At 37.0% G+C, this 24,390-nt stretch overlaps 1 protein-coding gene across 1 annotated transcript in view; it reads right to left on the reverse strand.

Moving 5' to 3' along the window:
- Positions 1–24,390, reverse strand: part of F13A1 (coagulation factor XIII A chain) — a 188,196-nt gene that overhangs the window by 153,868 nt on the left and 9,938 nt on the right. Inside the window, exon 3 of the mRNA XM_023762749.1 lies at positions 6,920–7,108. Coding sequence (XP_023618517.1) covers positions 6,920–7,108 — 189 coding nt within the window. The remainder of the gene's footprint in view (positions 1–6,919; positions 7,109–24,390) is intronic.

Consider the following 24,390-nt stretch of genomic DNA (forward strand, 5'->3'; position numbering starts at 1 on the left):
TCTGCTTCCCTAGCCAGTTTTCAATAAATGCTATTCAAGTAATAAGTGAAATAAAAACATTGAAGTATTGAGGATATTTCAGTGCTTTAAGGGGTAAATAATGCAGGACATGTGCGATTGACACGGTCCTGTAAGTGCTTGGGCACATGACGACTGCCCTCATGAACTGCATACCTCAGTATGCAAATACGTAAGGGCTGCACTTGCTGACTCACAGGACGGCAAACTGGAAGGCACTTCTGGCACACACCACTGGTGTCTGCTGGCAACCATGCTCTGCCTGTCCCTCTTCTCTAAAGAGACTGGAAAAATGAAATGCTTCTCTTACAAATCAGGGTAGCAAATGAGACATGAATGGCGTGCTGACAGCTTCTGGGAACGCTACTGTTCTGACAAGAGGAGCAGGCTTTGCTGATGTCATCCTTGCCTTCTTTCTGCCAGGACAAAAACATGAAGCCTGGAGCTGTGGGTTAAAAGAACCTCCCAGGTGCTGGCCTTGACTCCCTTAGGCTCTTGTGATTAGACTCCAGGGCGAAAGAAACTTGCTCATAGACTGTGTCATTAACTTTAGAGGGCTCACTGGGTAGGGGCGCATCTACTATTTTGAGGGTGAGAGCTGGGAAGAAGTACAGTTGAGCATTCTTTCCTTACAATGACCCTCTCTCAACAGGGCATCAAAAGAAATAGGGAGCCATGTTAAAGTAATAGCAATTTACACCACTAGCTGTTCCTAAATTTTCACAGCTCCACGTACAGGTTAACAAAACCCATCATTAACACTCTGCCCCATGCCTTTCACAATCTGCCAGGGCTGCAGGCTCAGAACTGGAGAGACAAAAGACCCCACAGACTACTAGCATATTTTTCATCCACACCTACCTCCTCGAATTCATTAACAACTCTCATCTACCTCACACAGATGGCTGTGCTCTGCCTGCAACTAATGAATGCAGTTCTCAAAGCCATAGGGCCACCTGCAGCACATGCTCCCTGCCCACCTTCCTTGATCAGAGAACCCAGCACACAGTGGGTTTATCTGGGACCATCTGAGAGGGGCAATTAAACATTTAAAAAAGAGAAACAAACTTGATTTGAAGGCAGAATCGCTTATAAATAAATCCCATGATCTAGGTTCTGAGGACACCAACATAGAGAAATCGCAGTGGTGCACTAACACAAGGCAACTCATCTAACCTAAAGTCACAGGGAAAGAAAAATACAATAACAACAAACTGACTGTGAACTGAAAAGAACTAAGTGTAAAGTTATTTTTTCTTTATTTTTAATATAATAATGAATTGCTCTATGGCATAGTTATTTTCTTTAAGAGTAGTGCCTATATTGATCTTTGTTGATACATCTAATCTTGCTATGTAAACTCTAATAGAAATATTTGAAGAGATTCTTTTGTGTCTTTTATTTTTTGCACAGTATTATCTTTTCTGTTTTTTTTGAAGTCACTGTTTTCACATTCTAGGTTTCCTGAAATTGGGGCACTCCTACATATACAAACGTTTACACTTAATTTCATTTTTAGTTCATATTCGATACTTGTCTCTTCTCATTACAACAGTTACTTTTAAAATCGAGTTTCCATTGCTTTATTCAATCCTACTGAAATAAGTTCTGCATTTTAAGAGAATTACTTCTGAGCCCCAGGGAGTGTCCAACACTGTTCTCTTTTTCGGTCTTAGCCCTGTCGAAGCCAAGAAGCCTGAGGCTGTGCGGCCCCCTGAATGATGTGAGATGCAGAAAAGACTGATTGGGATAAAACTTCCCTCACTTGTCCTTAAGGCCTTTAGGAATGTGCTTGATTCTCATCCACTAAATAGCAGAATGTGGAATCTTGTCATTTTCCTTTCTTGTTTCCATAATAAATTTGGAAATAAAAAATTCTCAGATACAAGCAGGTCCTCAGATAATAACATTTTGTTATAACATCCAAGAGAAAAATCGATTCCCAGCCAGAGCCACTGTCTATGGAGGGTGCACATTCCCCTTATGTCTGTGTGGGTTTTCTCCAAGGACTCTGGTTTCCCTGCAAGTAGATGGGTGAGTCTATGATGTTCCAGTCTGAGCGTGCGCACATGTGTGCGTGTGTGTGTGTGCGTGTGCGTGTGTGTGTGTGTGTGTGTGTGTGCCATGCCTGTCCAGGGTGGCCCCACCTCGTGCCCTGAGCTGCCAGGATAGGCTCTGGGCAACCATGATCCTGAACTGGAATCAGTGGGTTGGAAAATAATGCTCTTACATGTTTTTATTCATCTTACTTAAATGTATGTGTAGTTCACATTTATTTCAATGTTTAGTATTAGAAGTCCTTTGGGTCTTTATTTAGAAGTTTGGTAATTTTTTTATGACTAGAAATATGCCATAGGAACTTAACTCTTGTTTATATCAATTAGCCTGTGGTAAAAATTGGTTTCATTACACATCATTTTGCTTAAAATGGCAGTTTCCAATAATCTATAGACGACGTTCAGTGAGACCTACTGTAATAATGCCTGTAATTGGCTACCCATATTGGACTACAGCTTACCTCTGAAAGTAAATTTTATGGTCTCTAAGAGGGATTTAAAACACATGTTAGGTTTTTAAATATATAAATAATATATAAATTTTTATCTCAAAGACAAATTTGCTATGCTTCCCTTCCCCCACCTTTTACTAAAGGAACACAAGTAATAGCATGCCTTTTGTAGAAAGAGGACTTCGGATGCCCCTGTGGTGGGTGCTGTGGTGCAGGCCCTGCCTCTGTGCAGGATGGCGGCATCATGGCCCTGATGCTGAGAGTTGGTGGCTCACAGCTCTCGCTGAGCTGCTTTCAAGGTTTGCCCTCAGCCATGGTCAGCCAATGAGGGTCATGATCCTCTTTCTGCAGGTAGCTTGTGGCCAATGTCCAGTGCATGCTAGAGTAGAAAGGCCCACATCCTTGCTCAAGACTGGACAGTGCTGGAGATCCAGTCCAGGCCTAGGACTCAGCATGCGGTCCACGGAGGCCTCTGTTGATGGTAGTTCAACTCCTCCCTCTGGCCAACACCGACTTCCTCGGAGATGCCGATCCTGAGAGCACTCCCCATAAGCTTTCTCCACACACACTGCCTTCTCAGGGTTCATTTCCTGAGAACCCAATCTGAGACCCCCAGCGTCTCAGTCTTCCTAAGACTTTCACTATTATATTTATTGTCTGAATGCTCAGTGGGAGAAGGTCTCAGGCCTCAGACAGGCCAATGCAGGGGCAAAGCTTCCTGCCCTGTTTTCAATGCCCAAATTGTTTGGCTAAAGACAGAGATAAAAATTACTGTGAAGTTGGAGCAAAACTGTGGACAGAATTTCAATTGGGTATTTCTTGACGTTCATGAAATGATCGTCCCATTATAAATGTGTCAAGGGCATTTTAATCAAATCTAGTCCGAACAACCATGTGCACAAACACACAAAAAAGACAGATAGATAAACTTAGGGAAAGAAATAAAATAAACTTTCATCAGATTTTAAAATATTGTTTAAAATACTGCTGTGAACTCCTTTATCAACTAAATTACCCATTATTAAAACATATTAACAATAATGGTCTGTCCCCTAAGTGCAATTAGATTGTGGTTATTTCATTTTCCCTAACGCAGGGACAGGAATTTAGTTTTCTCTCTCTTCCTCCACAACTGGGATGAAGAGCAATTCTGTGCAGAACCCAAGCATCACACTGATGCTGTTTATTTGGACTCAGGATTCTCTTTTGTCCTCTCCCACTTCTACTCTGGCTTCAACCAATTTTCCCACATTAATACACATATATGCACTGGAAATGCAAATAAGCATAAACCACATCACTCAAGTAGTAAGGATCACATTTTTTTTCTAGGAATGGGTTTTCAGTTTTAATTGAATTATTTTTCATTGCTTTACATATACTCCCACACAGATCAATAATTTTCCACAGATGCCTTAAAATAATCATTGCATTCTTGCTTCTTTTTATAACTTTCTTGCTTTGCTCCCCTTCCTTTTGCTTCCTCTGTTTTGGCTACACCCCCACCAAGGAACCCAGTCCAACTCATGTGTGTGCTTCATATTCATTTCTGCACTCAATACCATACAGATCTAGTCACACACACAGTTACCCACACATGTAGAAGATCTTATGCTCACTCTTCTATATTTTGTTTTCTCGCTCACTACCTCTCTCGGAGTTTTCTGGCATAGATCTCACTTATTCTTTTTTAAAAATGGTAATCCATTATGTGAATAGATCACAATATTTTTAACCATTTACCTATTGAGAGACATTTATTTTTATGTGTTTTTTTGTCACTATAAACAATGTGGCAGTAAATAATGTTTACCTTTATAAACTGCATTTTTAATATGTCTGATATAGGTTCCTCAGACTGAAATTGCTGGGTTAAAGGGCATATATTTTAGTCTTAATAGATATGGAAAATTGCTTTCTAAAAAGGTTATGAAATTGTACATTATATTGGTAATGTATGCTTTTCTCTTCATACATACTAGCAGGTATTACAGATATTACACCCTTTTCTAAAATTTTGCCAGTCTGATAGAAATTTCTTTGATTTGCTTTCCCTCTGTACTAATGAATTTGAGCACATTTTAATATGATTATAGGCCATTTGGATTTTTTGCTTTTGTGAAATGTACCTTCATATATTTTACATATTTTTCTATTGCTTGTCTTTATATTGGCAATTTATAAGAGCTTTTTGGTATCTATGTTACCCTTCATCTCTAATTTATGTTTTGAATATTCTTCCAGATCTCTGTTCCATTGACCTTATTTTTGGTATTTTTGGTCATGTATTATATTTTGGTTACATATATGGTCACTTGTGGTATTAGGGTATGTATTTAATAAATACACATATGCATATATATTACATGTTACATAATAGTATATTAAATACACATTCATATGCATACTAAAATGTCAAAATACAAAATGCTAGTTGTTTCTTCATCAGTTAATTTATTAAAAGAGCAATAAACAAAACACAAAATATACACATACTTTTCTTACTCCCTTAAACAACTATATTAAGTAATCATATATACTGAAGTCTATTTCTGGATCCTCTGTTCTACTAAATAATTTTTTATTATATGCCCTTATAGCTGCTTCTGATAGAAAATGCTATTTTCTTATTATTTCTTTTTGTAATTTCCATGGTTATTGTCAGGTAATTATTTTTTTAAAGTAACTGTTATTTTATCCAGCCCAAAACAAACAAAAAAACCACCCTTCCAGCCCGGCCAGCATGACTCAGTGGTTGAGCGTTGATCTATGAACCATGAGGTCACAGTTCAATTCTCATTCAGGGTACCTGTCCGGGTTGTGGGCTCAATCCCCAGTTAGGGGCATTACAGAAGGCAGCTGATCAATGATTCTCCCTCATCGTTGATGTTTCTATCTCTTTCTCCATCTCCCTTCCTCTCTGAAATTAGAAAAAATAATATTTAAAAAAACACCCTTCCATTGGGACTCTAATTGAAAATGAATTAAATTTTTACTTTAATCTTGGGAGATCATTTTAAAAAATATATTGAGACCTCATATCCAAGAACATATTCGCCTTTTTATTGGTTTCTCATGTCTTTTATTAAGATTTTATAGATGCTTTACATAGGTTTTGTTTTATAATTTTTTCTACATTTCATGACTTTATTTATATTTACTAGTATACATGGAATTTTTTTTTTATTTCTAGGTCCTTAGTGGTAGAGAAACACTACTGCCTTCTATCTAGACATATTTCAAAGTTTTATTAGTTCTGTGCTTTTTTCCTTTAATCTGTTGGGTTTTCTACATGTACAAGCATTGCATTAATAAAGTATACTTTTTTCTTATTTTCTAGTGTTTACAGTATATATTTCTCAAATTTAGTTCATTAGCTAACACCTTTAGAGCAATGCTTTTAAAAAAAGGAATTATAATAGCAGGCATCTCTAATTTCTGATCATTATTAAAATTATTAAGTTTTAATTTAATATACCAAAAGTTGTTGGTTTGGGGTAAATGATCTTTAGTATAATTGAGGAGATTTCTTCTATTTTGCTATATTTAAAGATTTTTTTAAAAACTACTGTTGAATTTAATCGTTTAGTTTTTACTGACTATTTATTTGATTGCCTGATTTTTCTTTTTATTGACTTCTGTATAGGATTATATAGACAGATTTCCTGATATTGAGCCATCCTTGCTTTTTTGTGCGTGTGTTTACTTGCTACTCTTTTAAATTCCTAGAGAAATATTTATCAAATGTGTCAAATGTTAACAGCTATAATTTAATAAAGGGTTCCATGACCAAATTAATTAGAGAAACACTGAATCAAACAGTTAAATGGTACTTCTCAGAACCATTACAACTAATGTGCATTGTCAACTTACAAGAAGAGATTAGGGTACAAAGTGTTTAGTGAACTTTATTTGACCATCCACTTTTCATGGACCATTTCCTGGTGCTATGTTAAGCAGAACAAACTTTTGGGAAATGCTTAAATGGAGATTGTATGCTAAAATTTGCAAATATTTCAGCATATGAGACCAATTAAATCATGAGGGCAGAGGATAAATTAAAAGTCGCAAGTATAGGATGCCAAAATCATTTGGGAAAAATTAATTTAACTAACATTTATGCCAATTATACTCACTTTTACTTATACCCAGAGTTTTGCCTGGGTAGGCCCTAATTATTGATGCTTGGCATTGTACAGACCCATCTTAAAGCATACGGTCTATAGGGGTTGAATACACTTTCAGCTTCAGCCAACTGTTAAAGTATGATTCTAAAAAGAAATGCAACTGAACCTGTTCCCACCTTATATTTTGTGACTCATAGTATCATAACTAACATGACATGATGACGCAGATGGACTATCATGACTACGGCTTGCACATGGCACTCACCAATGACATATTCCACCCTGAAGAAATCTTTTCTGGGGTTGTATGGACGATTGAATTCGATCTGGATGTAGAAAGATTGTCCTCTACGCACAATTAGCTTGTTGTTGTTATACTTGTCAGTGTGGTGATCCACTTTGTTGGTGTCCCATGGCTCCTTGAACAGGTGAACAGTCGTAACATGAAGGTAGTCTATGCACAAAAAGAAAAAAAAGGGGGAAACCATTTTGTAACTTTATTTAGATGTAAACCTCAAAGACAAGATAATTTTTACTGAAGCAGGAAGGTCTATTGGGTAAAACTCTATTCAGAGGGCTGGTAGGTTTGAGAGTCAGTGTCTTGTGACATTTTTGCTTTCAAAGAGGATTTTTAAAAAGCTTTTTCACACTCTGATCTCATTCCAGACCATACAGCATTGGCTTTGAGACAAATAGAGCGGTGTTGACAGTGCCTGTTGTATAGGTCTAGATACAGAGAAACCAGTACTGAAGTCAGTCTTCACATTCCCTGGTTTTCCTTATGTCAGGTCCTTCTCATGGTGACTACCACCACACTGTGTCACTAACTAGAGATAAGCAGGGAGTAGCCACCTCAATTTTCTTATCTTTAAAAAGGGAGGAATCAAATCTGACAAAGCCTGTAAAAATGTTCTAAGGACAAAGTTGAGTATTAACCCCAAATTATTTTCTTATTTCAAGAAGGTCAAATAGCCCTCCTTTTGTAATTCTTAAAGTAGATCTTGTCCTTCAAAGTCAGGAAAGAAAGGGAACAAGTGTGGAGAAAAGATACTAACATTTCTATGAAAAATGCTTCCACTTTATAATTGCTTCCACTTTGCACATACAGAAACAAGGCTTACATTTCCCTAGCTACTAATCAACCAATCTGGAAGCAAACCCTGGTCTGATGCCAAAATCTACAGATTTCTTAGTGTTGAGAGTATAACTGTCAGAAATACCTTTAATCTGAGACATGATAGCACTGGATAAAGGTTACATATCCTTCTGCCTTTGCCTATTCCCTCTGCAAATGATCACTGAATGTGAATCTAACTACAACTATAATTTAGAAAGTTTAGTCTAGAGACCGATTTTTGTCTGTGCATTTGCAGTTCTAATGGGGCCCTGGGGAAAGAAGGCTGGGTGGGGAAGGCAATGGCCTCTTGCTTTCCTTCCCTTTCCCTGACCCGGCCTGCTCAATGGTTTGTGCTCACAGCTGTGAACACAGTGTACATGGAATGCACAGCTGCTGAGCGTGTGCTGGGGCATCACTCTGTAAGCCTCCAATGACCTCCTTTGCTTTTACACAGGAATCTGTGTAGGGCACCTGGTTTTCTCCACTCTCACTTTTTTTCTCATTGGGGAAACCAAGAAATTGGGCTCATTAAGATACTCTCCAGTTCTAAAGTTGAGGAGTTTCTGAAATACAATTAATTCAAAATTCAGGCAATCCTAATTTTGAATCTCAGCTATCATAATACAGACAGTCCTTGGGTTATGTCAGACTTGACGTACATTGTTTCGTGGTTACGTCACCATCTCCCATATATATATATATACACACACACACATATATATATATATATATATGTATATATATATATATATATACACACACACATACATATATATATATATATCTGTCATTTCGATGTATATACATATGTGCTTTATGTTTTTATTATTTATTTATCACAAGTGAAGGTCAGGAATTGTTATCTTTCTTTTATTTATTTATTACTGTTTCACTTCATTACTGCTGTGTATGTGCTCCATGTGAGTGATGTAGGTACTTTTGTAGGTGGGTTCCTACTTACAGCGAAAATCGTGTTACCTCGCGCCGTAGGAACAGATCTTCGATGTAACCCAAGGACCTACTGTAACTTAGTTCAAGAACATTGTCTCAGAAGCTGAATTTTTCTCAACTTTAAAATGGGGATCCTAATACCTTGAGAATTTCTGTGAAGATCCAATGACACCATGATGCAATGTATCTGGAGCTATGCCTGGCACAGAGTGGGGTCATAGGCTTACTTGTGTCTCACTGAATATGAGCTCTGATGGAGCTAATTTACATTTTGCATGGGGTGGTGCTCAATGGGCTATTCTGACTGCAACATTACAGCAAACAGAAAGTGCAAGAAAGTTTTATTTTTACCTCGCCTCAGAACCCTGCCATAGTACATGGGCCCTGAAAGATTCTTTATTTCCATTATGTTGGGGGCTAAAGATGTTTAATTCTCTAAACCTCTCTCCTGCAAGCTGCCTTTCCCCTAAGTTCTCTGGCCTTATTAAAGTCACAATCCCCAGTGTTAATCCAGCTTCAGAAAGAGCTGAAGAGGAGGGCATCAAGATCGTGGGGTAGGAAAATCTCGAGCTCATCTACACCCATGGGCACACCAAAACTACAACTATGTGTAGAAAAAATATCTTTGAGAATGACTAAAGACAAGCAGAATAGATTTTCTACAACTAAGGATTTAGAGAAAAAGTCACATTGAAAAAGGACAGGAGGGTGTAGTCATGACCCACATCCCCAGTGTGGTTTCCCACAAGTTGCAGGGATTTCACCAACAGGGAGGTCCCCCCTGAGTGATGGCTCTAAGCCTTACATTGAGCTCCCCAGCCTGGGGGAACCTAAGCCAGGAAGAGAAGTCCTCATAACATCTGGCTATGAAAAACAGTAGGGTTATGTCCAGGAGAGCTGAAGGGCTTTAGGAAACCAAGATTCTGCTTTTAAAGGGCTTGTGCACAAACTCACTCACTTGGAGTTCCAGCACTGAGGCAGCAGTTTGAAAAACTCCTGGGTCATACATGAAGGAGGTGTGTTGACTAATTTTAGGCCAAGTGATGGAGGGGCAGGAATCTGTTCAAGTTTTCTCTGGGGACAAAAGCACTGACAAACACCATTTATTTTTTTACACTCCTAGCTGGCCTAGAACTGGCAGGCACCATTTCTAACACTCTCGATTAACTTTTCTAATGTTACTCACTCTGCTGTGGTGTTCCCCTGAGATTCCATCCCACCCAATGTTCCCAAGCCACCTAGCATCACTCCAGAGCAGCTACCATCCCATCCACACCTTGTGGGCAGCTTTTTCTAGGACTAGTGTCCCTACAAAGTGACTCTCACTCCACATGATTAGCCCCCACACATCAGCATGTCCACAACAGTTGAGGCTGACATTGTGGCTAGCCATGTAGGGGGTCTACCTGTACACTAGTGCCCCATGGAAATTGCAGCTTGGACTCACAACCAGCCAGGCCAGGGAGCAGCCCTGCCCTTCAGGGCAACCATAATAGTCATGCCCAGGCTTCACTGACAGCTGGGCCTAGAACCAACCCTGTCCACAGTGTATCAGAAACAACTGTGACAGGGTTTCACAGCATTTGGCTTGGGGGCCATACCTGCCTACCAACATGCCTTCAGCATCTTCGGCCCAATCAAAACTGGTTTATGCAACTGACACAGGGAATGACCTTGGAGCACCTGGCTCTGGTGAATAGGAAGGATTGCACAACTGGGCCCATAGGACACCTTTTAAATAAGCCTACTCTTTCAATATCAAGAAACATAACTGATCTTTCAAATACATAGAAACAATACAGAGAGTTAGGCAAAATGAGGAGACAGAGGAATATGTTCCAAAAGAGCAAGCACATGACAAAATCCCAGAAAAAAAGAACTAAATGATGATGGAGATAAGCAGTATATCAGATAAAGAGTTCAAAATAATAATCATAAGAATACTCACCAAATTCAGAAGAAGAATGAATTAACACAGTGAGAACTCCAATAAGGAGATAGAAAATTTAATTAGAACTGAGGAATACAATAACTGAAAAAAAATACTCTATAGGGAATCAACAGCAATTAGATGATGTAAGAGAACAATTCAGCAACCTGGAAGACAAGGTAGTGGTAATCACCCAATCTGAACAGCAAAAAAATTAAAAAAATGAGACTAGTTTAAGGGCCCTCTGGGACAACATCAAGCATACTAACATTCACATTATAGGAATCCCAGAGGAGAAGAGAGAGTGAAAGGGAAAGAAAACCTATTTGAAGAAATAATGGCTGGAAACTTCCCTAACTTGGTGAAGGAAACAGACATCCAAATTCAGGAATCACAGAGTCTTAAACAAGATAATCCAAAGAGACCCACACCAAACACATAATAATTAAACATGTCAGAAGTTAAAGAAAAAGAGAGAATCTTAAAAGTAGCAAGAATCAAACAACTAGTTAAGTACAAGGGCACACCCATGAAACTATTAGCTGATATTTCAGCTGAAAATTTGCAGGCCACAAGAAAGTGGCATTATATTCAAAGTGATTAAAGGGAGAAAACCTACAAACAAGAATACTCTATTCAGCAAAGTTATTATTCAGAATTGAAGGAAAGTTTCTCAGACAAGCAAAAGCTAAGGGAGTTCATCACCACTAAACTGGCATTACAAGAAATGTTAAAATGACTTTTCTAATTGGAAAAGAAAGGCCAAAACTAAACGAAAATATATGGAAGAAAAAAATCTCACTAGTAAAGGAAAACATAAAGTATAAAGGTAGTACAACAATCACTTATAAAGTTAGTATAATGGTTACAACAGAAATCATTTATATCTATAATAAATAGTTAAGCAATACATACATATACATAAAGATGCAAACTATGATATCAAAAAAATAAAATGGAGGGAAAGAGCAACCAAAGGACTTGTATGCATGCACATAAGCCTAACCAATGGACACAGATACCAGGTGTTGAGGGCATGAGTGTGGTGGGGGGAAGCTATGGGGGGATAAGGGCACATATGTAATACCTTAATCAATAAAGAAGAAAAATAAATAAATAAAACAAAATGTCAGGTTGTGGGGGGTGGAGGGGAGAGAAAAGTAGTGCTTTTAGAATGCATTTAAACATAAGCAACCATCAACTTAATATAGACAGCTATATACATATCTTGTTATGTATAAGTATCATGGTAACCACAAACAAAAAACCTATAAAAGACACACAAAAATAGAAAAATGGAATAAAAACGTAACACTAAAAAATATAATCAAATCACAAGAGAAGAGAGCAAGAAGGAATGGAGAAGAACTACAAAAACAAGCAGGAGACAATTAACAAAATGGCAGTAAGTACGTTCTTATCAATAAGCATTTTAAGTGTCCATGGACAAGATGTGCCAATCAAAAAACATAAAGTGTCTGAATGGATAAAAAAAAAAGACCCATACACATGCTGCCTACAAAAGATTCATTTCAGATCTAAAGACACAAACTTTAAATGAAGGGATGGGAAAAGATGTTTAATGCACATGGGAATGCAAAGCAAGCTTGGGTAGCAATATTTACATTTGACAAAATGGACTTTAAAACAAAGCCTGTAACAAGAGACATAAAAGGGCATTACATAATGATAAAGGGATCAATCCAACAAAAGAATATAATACTTGTAAACATCTATGCACCCAACATAGGCACACATAAATACATATAGCAAATATTAATAGACATAAAGGGAGATATTGGTAGTAATACAGTAATAGTAGGGGACTTTAACATCCCACTTATATCAATAGGTAGGTCATCCAGACCGAAAATAAGTAAGGAAATATTGGCCTTAAACAATACATTAGACCAGCTTGATTTAATAAATATATACAGAAACTTCAATCACAAAACAGCAGAATACACATTCTTTTCAAGTCCTCAAGGAACATTCTCCAGTATAGATCACATATTATGCTGCAAAACAAGTCTCAATAAATTTAAGAAGATTGAAATCATATCAAACATAATATTTTTTAACCACAAGGGTATGAAACTAAAAAGCAATTACAAGAATAAAACAGGGAGAAAAATATCAAATACATTGAGGGTGAACAATATGCTACTAAAAACAACAACAACAACAACAAACAGTTGTTCAACTTAGAAATCAAGAGGAAATAAAAAAGTACCTTGAGACCAATGAAAACAAAAACATAAGTTTCCAAAATCATTGGGACACAGCAAAAACAGTTCTAAGAGGTAAATTTATAGTGACACAGGCCTACCTCAGGAAACAAGAAAAATCTCAAATAAATCATCTAAGCTCAAATCTATAAGAACTAGAAAAAGATAATAGAAGAATGAACATAACAAAGATAAGAAAAAAAAATAAATGAAGTAAGTACTAAAATAAAAAATAAATAAAACAATAGAAAGGGATTGCAAAATGGCAGCAGAAGCTGAGTAACGGGAAGCTACACTAACATACTCCCAGGAACTACAATTAGAATTACAATTAAAACACAGGAAAACCATCCTGAATGTTCAACCAAAGACTAGTTGGATAGAACCAAGGATGGAAAGAAGAGACTGCATAGAGACTGGTAGGAAGTGCTGAGGTGTGAAAGGGCCAGCTGGGCTCCCACAGGCAGCAGCTGAAGTTCCCGAGGAATATCTCAGCTGGTGTGTGGGGGGGCAGTTAGGGGGTTCCTACAGAGAACTCTGGTGTCTAAACCTCAAGCTGGGCCCTCCTGTCCAGAGGACCAGAATTGAGAAAGGTGACCCAGAATATCTGGCTGTGAAAAGCAGCAGGGTTGCTGTCTGCCAGGGAGAGACAGCTGGAAATGCAGGCACCCTCTTAAAAGACCAACACAAAATTTTTTGTGCAGCCACTTATTTTCAGCCCCAGCAGAAGGAGAGTAGAGTGAACTAGAGCTATGTGAGCAGAAGGCAGGATTGTGAGCTCTGGGGTTAGAGCTCAGAAGGCAGCCACTTTGGTTTCTTGTGCTAAGTCATTTCTTGATACTGCAGAGGACATCTTTCTCTGGCAGACCTTTACCACTCAGGCAGCTTTTTAACTTGGTAGGGGAAGCAATTGCCCCACCCTGTTGGAAAACCTTTCCCCACCTTGTTGTAGATAGCCTCTCCCCACCTAGCTGTAGATCAAGACTGAATAACAATCAGACTGCAGGAAGAGGCATGTTTATGAAGGCTTTGAGTCTTTGCTTGATCTCCTTCTAGACATGGAGCTAGGAAAAGCAGACCTTGATACACATCTTCATCATTTCCAAAGGCACCCACCCAGCAGAGGGAGCCACAAGCTGATAGCTCCAAATAGGGCACTTAGGGCCAATCACAAACAGCATCTGATATTGTCCTGTGCTAGAGATTGGGAGTCATAGCAGATCAACCTAATACATAGACACAAACCCAAACAAGCAGCCAAAATTGGGAGAAAAAAAAAGCCACAAATGAAAGAACAAGATAATTTTCCAGAAGAAGAGCTAAATAAAATGAAGATAAAATATTTATCAGATATAGAGTTCAGAATAATAATGGCAAGGATGTTCAATAGCATGAGAAAAGATATAGTAACTATTAAAAAAGACCAATCAGCCCTAACCGGTTTGGCTCAGTGGATAGAGCATCGGCCTGCGGACTGAAGGGTCACAGGTTCGATTCTGGTCAAGGGCATGTACCTTGGTTGTGGGCACATCCCCAGTGGGGAGTGTGCAGGAGGCAGCTGATCGATGTTTCTCTCTCATCAATGTTTCTAACTCTCTATCCCTCTCCCTTCCTCTCTGTAAAAAACCAATAAAATATAAAAAAATAAAATAAATAAATAGAACACGACTATTTTTTTTTAAAAAAAAAAAGACCAATCAGAAATCAAGAATGACAGAGCGCTAATAAAGAACACTTTGGAAGGAATACACACGGATTAGGGGAAGCCAAGGATCAGATCAGTGAATTAGAGACAGGGTAGAAAAAAAATCACTCAATCAGAGAACCAAAAAGAAAAAAAAAACATAAAAAAACAGGGGGAGAACTTAAGGGATCTGTGGGACAACATGAAACACAACAATATTCACATCATAGGTGTACCAGGAGGAGAATAAAATGAGCAAAGGATAGAGAATGTGTTTGAAGAAATAAAGGCAGAAAATTTCCCTAACCTGGTGAAAGAAAAAGTCACACAACTTCAGGAGGCACAGAGAGTCCCAGGCAAGAAGAACCCAAACAGGCCCATGCCCAGACACATCATAATTAAAATGCCAAGAATTAAAGACAAAGGGAGAAACTGCAGCAAGAGAAAAGCAATTTATTACCAACAAAGGAGCTCCCATAAGGCTGTCAGTTGATTTTTCATCAGGAACTCTACAATCCAGAATGGAATGGCATGAAGACCTCCAGGTAATGAAAAGCAAAGATCTGAAACCAAGATTACTATATTCAGCAAGGCTATCATTCAAAAGATATGGTGAAATAAAGAGCTTCCTAGGGAAAAAAAAAAGGCTAAAGGAATTTATCATCACCAAACTAGCACTGCAAGAAATTCTAAAGGGACTGCTATAATGAGAAGAAGAGAGAGAGAGAGAGAGAGAGAGAGAGAGAAAATATAGGCATAAAGAATTACAATGGCAATAAATAAGTACCTATCAATAGTAACCTTAAGTGTAAATGGACTAAATGCCCCAATCAAAAGACATAGGGTAGCTAAATGGATATGAAAACACGACCCATATATAGGCTGTCAACAAGAGACCGACCTCATAATAAAAAACTCACACAGGATGAGAGTGAAGGGATGGGAAAATTTTTTCATGCAAATGGAAACATAAAAAAGCTGGGGTAGCAATATTCATATCTGACAAAATAGACTTCAAAATGAAGGTCAACACAAGTAACAACAAAATTCACTACATAATACTAAAGGCATTGATCCAAAAAGAGGATGTAACCCTGGTAAACATATATGCAGGCAATATAGGAGCATCTAAATATATAAAACATCTTCTGAAGGACTTTATGGGAGAGATGGACAGTCATAGTATGGAATTTTAACTCCCCACTAACTTCAGTAACTAGATCTTGCAGACAAAATATAAACAAGGAAACAGTGACTCTAAGTGACACACTGGATCAGATGGATTTAATTGACATTTATAGAACGTTTCACCCAAAGCTGCAGAATATACATTCTTCTCAAGGGCACATGGATCTTTCACAAACATAGAACACATGTTAGGACATTAAATACGTCTCTACAAGTTCAAGAAGATTGAAATTATATCAAGAATCTTTTCAGATCACAATGGAATGAAATTAGAAATCAATCACAGTAAAAACACACAAAAACATGGAGCCCTAATAGCATGTTATTAAATAACTAGAGGCCTGGTGCACGACATTCCTGCACTCGGGACGGGGGGGGGGGGAGGGTCCCCCAGCTAGGCCTGAGCCCTCTTGCAGTCCGGGAGCCCTCAGGGGATGCCCGACTGCCGTGAAGGCAGGAGAGGCTCCCACCACCACAGCTGCACTCTCCAGTGTGAACCCGGCTTTTGGCTGAGTGGCGCTCCCCTTATGGGGGCACAGTGACCACCAGGGGGCAGCTCCTGCATTGAGCATTTGCCTTCAGGTGGTCAGTGCATGTCATAGTTACCAGTCGTTCAGCTGTTCGGTCGATTTGCATATTAGCCTTTTATTATATAGGATGAATGGGTTACCAATGAGATCAAGTAATAAATGAAACAAATGAAAATGAACAAACAACAACCCCAAATCTCTGGGACACAGCAAAAGCAGTCCTGAGAGGGAAGTTCCTAGCACTACAGGTCTACCTCAAAAACAAGAAAAATTAATAATAAACTATTTAATCCTACAACTGAAAGAATTAGAAAAACAAGAAAAGCCTAGAATAATAGAAGGAAGGAAATAATAAAGATTAGAGCAGAAATAAATGACATAGAGACTAAAAACAATGAAAAAATTAATGAAACCAAGAGCTAATTCTTTGAAAAGATAAACAAGATAGATGAACCTTTATCCAGACTCATCAAGAAACAAAGAGAGAGGACCCAAATAAATAAAATCAGAAACAATAGTAGTGAAATAACAACTGACACCACAGCAATACAAAGGATTGTAATAAAATACTATAAATAACAACAAGCTGGACAATGTGGGTGAAATGGACAAATTCCTAGATCCTAGAGAAATACAACTTCCAAAACTGAATCAAGAAGAATCAGAAAACCTGAATAGGTCCATAATAACTGATGAAATAGAATAAAAACAAACAAACAAAAAACTCCCAGCAAATAAAAGCCCTGGCCTGGGTGGCTTCACAGGGGAGTTTTACCAAACATTCAAAGAACTAACACCTATCCTCCTCAAACTACTTGAAAAAATCCAAGAGGAGGGACCACTTCCAAGCTCTTTTTATGAGGCCAGCATTATCCTAATAACAAAACCAGATAAAGGCACTACAAAGAAAGAGAATTACAGACCGATATCCCTGATGAACATACATGGTAAAATCCTCAACATAATATTAGCAAATGGCATCCAACAATATATTAAAAAGTCATACACCAAGACCAAGTGGTATTTATTCCAGGAATGCAAGGCTGATACAATATTTGCAAATCAATAAATGTTATACATCACATAAACATATTTAAAAACAAAAATCACATAATCATATCAATAGATGCAGAAAAAACATTAGATAAAATCCAACACCCATTTGTGGTAAAAACTGTCAGCAAAGTGGAAATAGAGGGATCATACCTCAACACAATAAAAGCCATATATGACAAACCCACAGCCAACATCATACTCAATGGGCAAAAACTAAAACCATTTCCCTTAAGAACAGGAAGAAGACAAGGATGTTCACTTTCACCACTCTTACTCAGCATAGTACTGGAAGTGCTAGCCACAGTGATCAGACAGGAAGGAGAAATGAAAGACATCCAAAATGGAAAGGAGGAAGTAAAACTCTCATTATTTGCAGATGACATGATATCATACATAGAAAACTCTAAAGACTCCACCAAAAACTACTAGATTTAATAAATGAATTTGGCAATGTAGCAGGATGCAAAATTAACATCCAGAAATAGATGGCATTTTTATATGCCAATAATGAATTCTCAGAAAAAAGAAACTAAACAAACAATCCCATTTACCATTGCAACAAAATAATTAAGATACTTAGGAATAAACTTGACCAAGGAGGTAAAAGACTTGTACTTGGAAAACTACAGGATGTTGAAACAAGAGATAGAGGAAGATATAAACAAGTGGGAGAATATACTGTGTTCATGGATTGATAGAATTAACATCATTAAAATGACCATACTACCTAAATCAACCTATATATTTAATGCAATCCCTATTAAAATAACAATAGCATATTTCACAGTTCTAGACCAAATACTCCAAAAATTTATATGGAACCAAAAAAGACACCAAATAGCAGCAGCAATCTTGAGAACGAATAATAAAGTTGAGGGATCACAATATCAGATTTAAAGTTATACTACAAAGCCACTGCAGTAAACACAGCCTGGTATAAGAACAGCCATATAGATCAATAGAACAGAACAGAGACCCCAGAAATTGACCCACGCTGTTATGCTCAATTAATATTTAACAAAGCAGCCCTAACCGGTTTGGCTCAGTGGATAGAGCATTGGCCTGTGGACTGAAACGTCCCAGGTTCGATCTGGTCAAAGGCATGTACCTTGGTTGCGGGCACATCCCCAGTAGGAGGTGTGCAGGAGGCAGCTGATCAATGTTTCTCTTTCATTGATGTTTTTAACTCTCTATCCCTTTCCCTTCCTCTCTGTAAAAAAAATCAATAAAATATATTTGAAAAATTTTTGACAAAGCAGGCAAGAGCATACAATGGAGTCAAGAGAGTCTCTTCAATAAATGGTGTTGGGAAAATTGGACAGATACATGCAAAAAATGAAACTAGACCACCAACTTACACCATACACAAGAATAAACTAAAAAGGAATAAAAGACTTAAACGCAAGTCACAAAACCATAAAAACCCTAGAAGAAACCACAGGCAGCAAAATCTCAGATATTTCTCGTAGCAATATGTTGAGGATACATCTTCTAGGGCAAAGGAAACTAAGGAGAAAATAAACACATGGGACTACATTAAGCTGAAAAACTTCTGAACAGCAAAAGAAACCATCAACAAAATGAAAAGGGAGCCCAATGTATGTGAGAACATATTCGGCAATGATACATCTGATCAAAGGTTAATATCTAAAATGTATAAGGACCTCATACAACTTAACAAAAGGAAGACAAATAATCCAATTTAAAAATGGGCAAAGGACATAAATAGACACTTCTCCAAAGTGGACATACCTTTCACCTTTCAGAATGGCTATCATCAACAAATCAACAAACAACAAGTGTTGGCGAGGATGTGGAGAAAAGGGAACCCTTATACACCACTGGTGGGAATGCAGACAGGTGCAGCCATTATGGAAAGCAGTATGGAGTTTCCTCAAAAAATTAAATGTGGAACTGCCATTTGACCCGGTGATCCCACTTCTAGGAATATATCCTAAGAAACCCAAAACACCAATCAGAAAGAATGTATACACCCCTATGTTCACAGCAGTACAATTTACAATAGCTAAGATCTGGAAACAGCCCAAGTGCCCTTTAGTAAATGAGTGGACAAAAAAGCTGTGGTACACATATACCATGGAATACTATGCAGCAGTAAAAAAGAAGAACCTCTTACCCTTGAGACAGCATAGAGCAGCGGTTCTCAACCTGTGGGTCGCGACCCCTTTGGAGGTCAAACGACCCTTTCACAGGGGTCGCCTAAGACCATCAGAAAACACATATATAATTACATATTGTTTTTGTGATTAATCACTATGCTTTAATTATGTTCAATTTGTAACAATGAAAATACATCCTGCATATCAGATATTTACATTACGATTCATAACAGTAGCAAAATTACAGTTATGAAGTAGCAACGAAAATAATTTTATGGTTGGGGGTCACCACAATATGAGGAACTGTATTAAAGGGTCGCGGCATTAGGAAGGTTGAGAACCACTGGCATAGAGGAACCTGGAGAGTATTAGGCTAGGCCAGTCAGAGAAAGACAAGTATCACATGATCTCACTCATATGTGGAACCTAATGAACAAAATAAACTGATGAAGAAAATAGATCCAGAGACATAGAAACATGGAATAGACTTTTGAATCTCAGAGGGAAGGCAGGGGTGGGTGTGTGGTTGGTAAGAGATCAACCAAAGAACTTGTATGCATATATGCATAACCCATGGACACAGACAATAGGGTGATGAAAGCCTGGGGTGTGAGGTGGGGGCAGGCTAGGAGGGGTCAGTGGGGCAAAATGAAGGATATATGTAATAATTTCAGTAATAAAGATTTTAAAAACTAAAAGAATAAATGTTTTTAGAAAAAATAAATAAATATATAAACAACAGAAGAGATCAATGAAACTAAGAGCTGGTTCTTTGAAACAAACAAACAAAAGTGATAAACTGTTAGCCAGGCTTACAAAAAATAAAAAAGTGGGAGGGCAAAAATAAATAAAATCAGAAATGAAAGAGGAGAAGTGACACTGACACCAGGAAAATACGAAAGATCATAAGAGATACTATGATCAATTATACACCAATAAACTGGACAACCTAGAAGAAATGGATAAATTTCTATCAATATACAATCTTCTGAGTCTGAATCAGCAGGAAACAGAAAATCTGAACAGATCAATAACTACTAACAAAAGTTAGCATTCTCAAAGTTTTCTGAAGCATTCCAAAAAATTGAGGAAAATGGAATACTTCCAAACTCCCTCTGCAAGGCCAGTGTTACCCTGATACCAAAACCAGACAAAGGCAATATATTAAAAAAAAGAAAGAAAAATTACAGGTCAATATCCCTGATGAACATAGATGCAAAATACTCTACAAAACATTAGCACAATGATTTTGCCAGTACATTAAAAAGATCATACACCATGATCAATCTAGATTTATTCCAGAAATGCAAGAGGGTTCAATATTCACATTCAATGTGATACACCACATCAACAAAAATAAAATATACAAAACACATGATCATCTCAATATATGCAGAAAAAATTTGACAAAATTCATTTATAATGAAACACTCAATAATTTGGAGATAGAGGAAATATATCTTTACATAATCAAGGTCATATATGACAAACCCCACAGCTAACATCATACTCAATGCTGAAAAAATTGGAAGCTTTTTCTCTAAGATAAGGAATAAAAACAGAATGCCCACTCTTATCACTTTTATTTAATACAGTATTGGAAGTCTTAAACATAGCAATCAGATAAGAAAAAGAAATAAAAGGTATCCAACTGGAAAGGAAGAAGTAAAACTGTCATGTATTCCAAAAAATTGAAGAGGAAAGAATGCTTCCAAATTCATTTTGCAAGGCCAGCACTACCCAGATACCAAAACCAGAAAAAGACAATAGAAAAAATAAAAAAATTATAGGTCAATTTCCCTGTAATCATCAATATTCCAGGTCAATCATCCATTTCTTGTAGGTTGTCCAATTTGTTGGTGTATGATTGATCATAGTACTCTCTTATGATCCTTTATATTTCTCTGGTATCAGTTATCATTTCTCCTCTTTCATTTCTGAAGATGACATGATACTACATATAGAAAATCCTAGATTCATCCAAAGAACTATTATTAACTAATAAACAAATTCAGTAAAGTTGCAAGATACAAAATTAATATACAGAAACCTGTTGCATTCCTGTACATTAATAACAAAGTATCAGAAAGAGAAATATAAAAAATAATCTCATTTACAACTGCCTCAAAAAGGAATGTTTAACCAAGCAGTTGAAAGAACTGTACTCTGAAAAGTATAAGACTTTGATGAAAGAAATTGAAGAAGACACAAATAAATGGAATAATATATCATACACATTGATGGGAAGAACTAATATTGTTCAATGCAATCTCTATGCAATACAAATTTTCACATATCTAGAACAAATAATTGTAAAATTTGTTATAGAACCACAAAAGATTCCAAATAGCCAAAGCAATCTTGAGAAAGAAGGAACCAATTGAAAGTATGTTACCTGATTGCAAACTATACTACAAAATTACAGTAATCAAAAGAGCATGGTACAGGCACAAAAACAGATGTATAGATCAATGGAACAGAATAGAGAGCCCAGAAATAAAGCCACACTTATATGATCAAGTAATTTATAACAAAAGAGGCAAAAATATACTATGTGGAAAAGACAGTCTCTTAAAAAATTGTGCTGGGAAAATTGGAGAGCTACATGCAGAAAAATGAAACTGGACCATTTTCTTATGTTGTGTACAAAAATAAACACAAGATGGATTGTAGATTTAAATGTAAAACCATAATTCCTAGAAGAAAATATAGGCAATCAACTCTTCGACATCAGTCTTAGCAATAATTTTTTAGGGTATGTCTCCCCAAGCAAGGGCAACAGAAGCAAAAATAAACAAATGGAACTCCATTAAACTAAAAAGCTTATGCACAGCAAAGAAAACATCAACAAAACAAAAAGACAACCACCCTGGCCGGTGTGGCTCAGATGGTTGTGGTCCCTTGCACCAGGAGGTTGCCAGTTCGATTCCCAGTCAGGGCATATGCCAGAATTGTGGCTCCATTCCTGGTAAGGGGTTTGGGGGGGGCAGCAGATTGATGTTGCACTTTCACAGAAATGTTTCTGTCTCTCTCCCTCTCCCTTACTCTCTCTCTAAAAATCAATAAACTATTCTTTAAAATAACAATAATGATAATAATAATAAACCTATGGCAGAAGATATGCACAAATAATATATTCTATAAGGGGGTAGTATCCGAAATATATTTAAAAACTCAACTCAAAATAAAACAACAATAATCTAATTAAAAATGAGCAGTGGTCCAGAATAGACAATTCTCCAAAGAAGACATTCAGATGGCCAACAGGCATATGTAGAAAAGATGCATGACATCACTAACCATCAGGGAAATGCAAATCCAAACCACAATGAGTTATCACCTCACACAGTCAGAATGACTATTATAAAAAAGACAACAAAGAGCAAGTGTTGGTGATGATGTGAAGAAAAGGGAACCCACAGACACTGTTGGTGGGATTGTAAATTGGTGCAGCCACTATGAAAAAAAGTACTGAGGTTCCACAAAAAAATTAAAATAGAACTACCAAATGATCCAGCAATTCCACTTCTGACAATTTATCCAAAGAAAAAAAATACTAATTTGAAAAGATAGATGTACTCCTGTGTTCATTTCAGCATTATTTACAATAGCCAAGATATGGAAGCAACCTAAGTGTCTATCTATAGATGAAAAGGTGAATGGTATTAAGAGGTACAAAGTTCCAGTTATAAAATAAATAAGTCATGGGTATATAATGCACATAGAGAATATAGTCATTAATGTCATAAAGACTTCTGCAGATGGTTACTAGACTTATCATGATGATCACTTTGTAAGATATCAAATGTCAAATCACTATCTTGAAACTAATATAATATTGTATGTCAACTATACTTTAATTAAGATAAAGGAAAGAAAGTGCTGGAGAATCATAAATGTCCCAGTTTAAAAGGACCTTAGTAATCAACTTGCCTGGCTCTCTTTTTTTGGACTATGTTTTTAGTAATGTTTCTTTTTCAAACAGTCTAAATATCTTAATTCCTCAGAAGTAGAGTTTAATTAGCTCTTTATTCTTCAGCAACAATGGGAAAAATATACTGATATTTTAGCCTCACAGAATCTCAGAGAGCAAAAGTACTTTGTAGACCATCTGGTAGACCTACTATATACTACATAAAATATCTCCATGAAAGCCCCAATAATTAGGCTTCTAGCCTCCATCTGAACAGGGAACCTACCATCTCACATAAAAAACAGTTCATTTTTTTTTAAAAAAATTATCTTTATTGTTGCAAGTATTATAGATGTCCCCAGTTCATTTTTTAAACAAATCTAATTATCTGAAAAATCCTCTTAGGAAGAAATGACATTTGCTTCCCTGTATGTTTTTAACCATGGATCCTGGTTCTGACTTCCGGATAAATACAGGATACGTTTTATTCATTTCATCTGGCACTCCAAGTTTAAAGACCACTGTAAGGTTTCCTCTAAGTAAAGCATTCTTCATATCTTTATTCCTTAAGAAATAATTTCCATATCTTTTACTCATTACTCTGTTCTGGAATATATATTCCATTTTATAAATTTATCTCTTGTGGTATTTTCCCTAGAATTAAATATATTCTATTTTTTTTCTTTATTGCTCAATCCCTCCTCCCCCCTGCCTCCCCTATTACCCCCAGAGCTGTCAGTCTGCTCTCCATGAGTCTGTCTCTATTTCGCTTGTTAGTTCAGTTTGTTCATTAGATTCCACATATGAGTGAAATCATATGGTACTTGTCTTTCTCTGACTGGCTTATTTCACTCATGGACATGGACAACAGTGTGGTGATTGTGCGGGGGGAGGGAGAAGGTGGAAGAGGGTATAGAGGGGATAAATGGTGATGGAAAAAATTAAATTTAATTAAATTAAAAAATAAATAAATAATACATTACTCTAGCTCTCGTTTTCTAAATGAAAAACAGTGAACC

Source organism: Myotis lucifugus, unplaced genomic scaffold (assembly GCF_000147115.1).
Source record: "Myotis lucifugus unplaced genomic scaffold, Myoluc2.0 scaffold_259, whole genome shotgun sequence".
NCBI lineage: Eukaryota > Metazoa > Chordata > Mammalia > Chiroptera > Vespertilionidae > Myotis > Myotis lucifugus.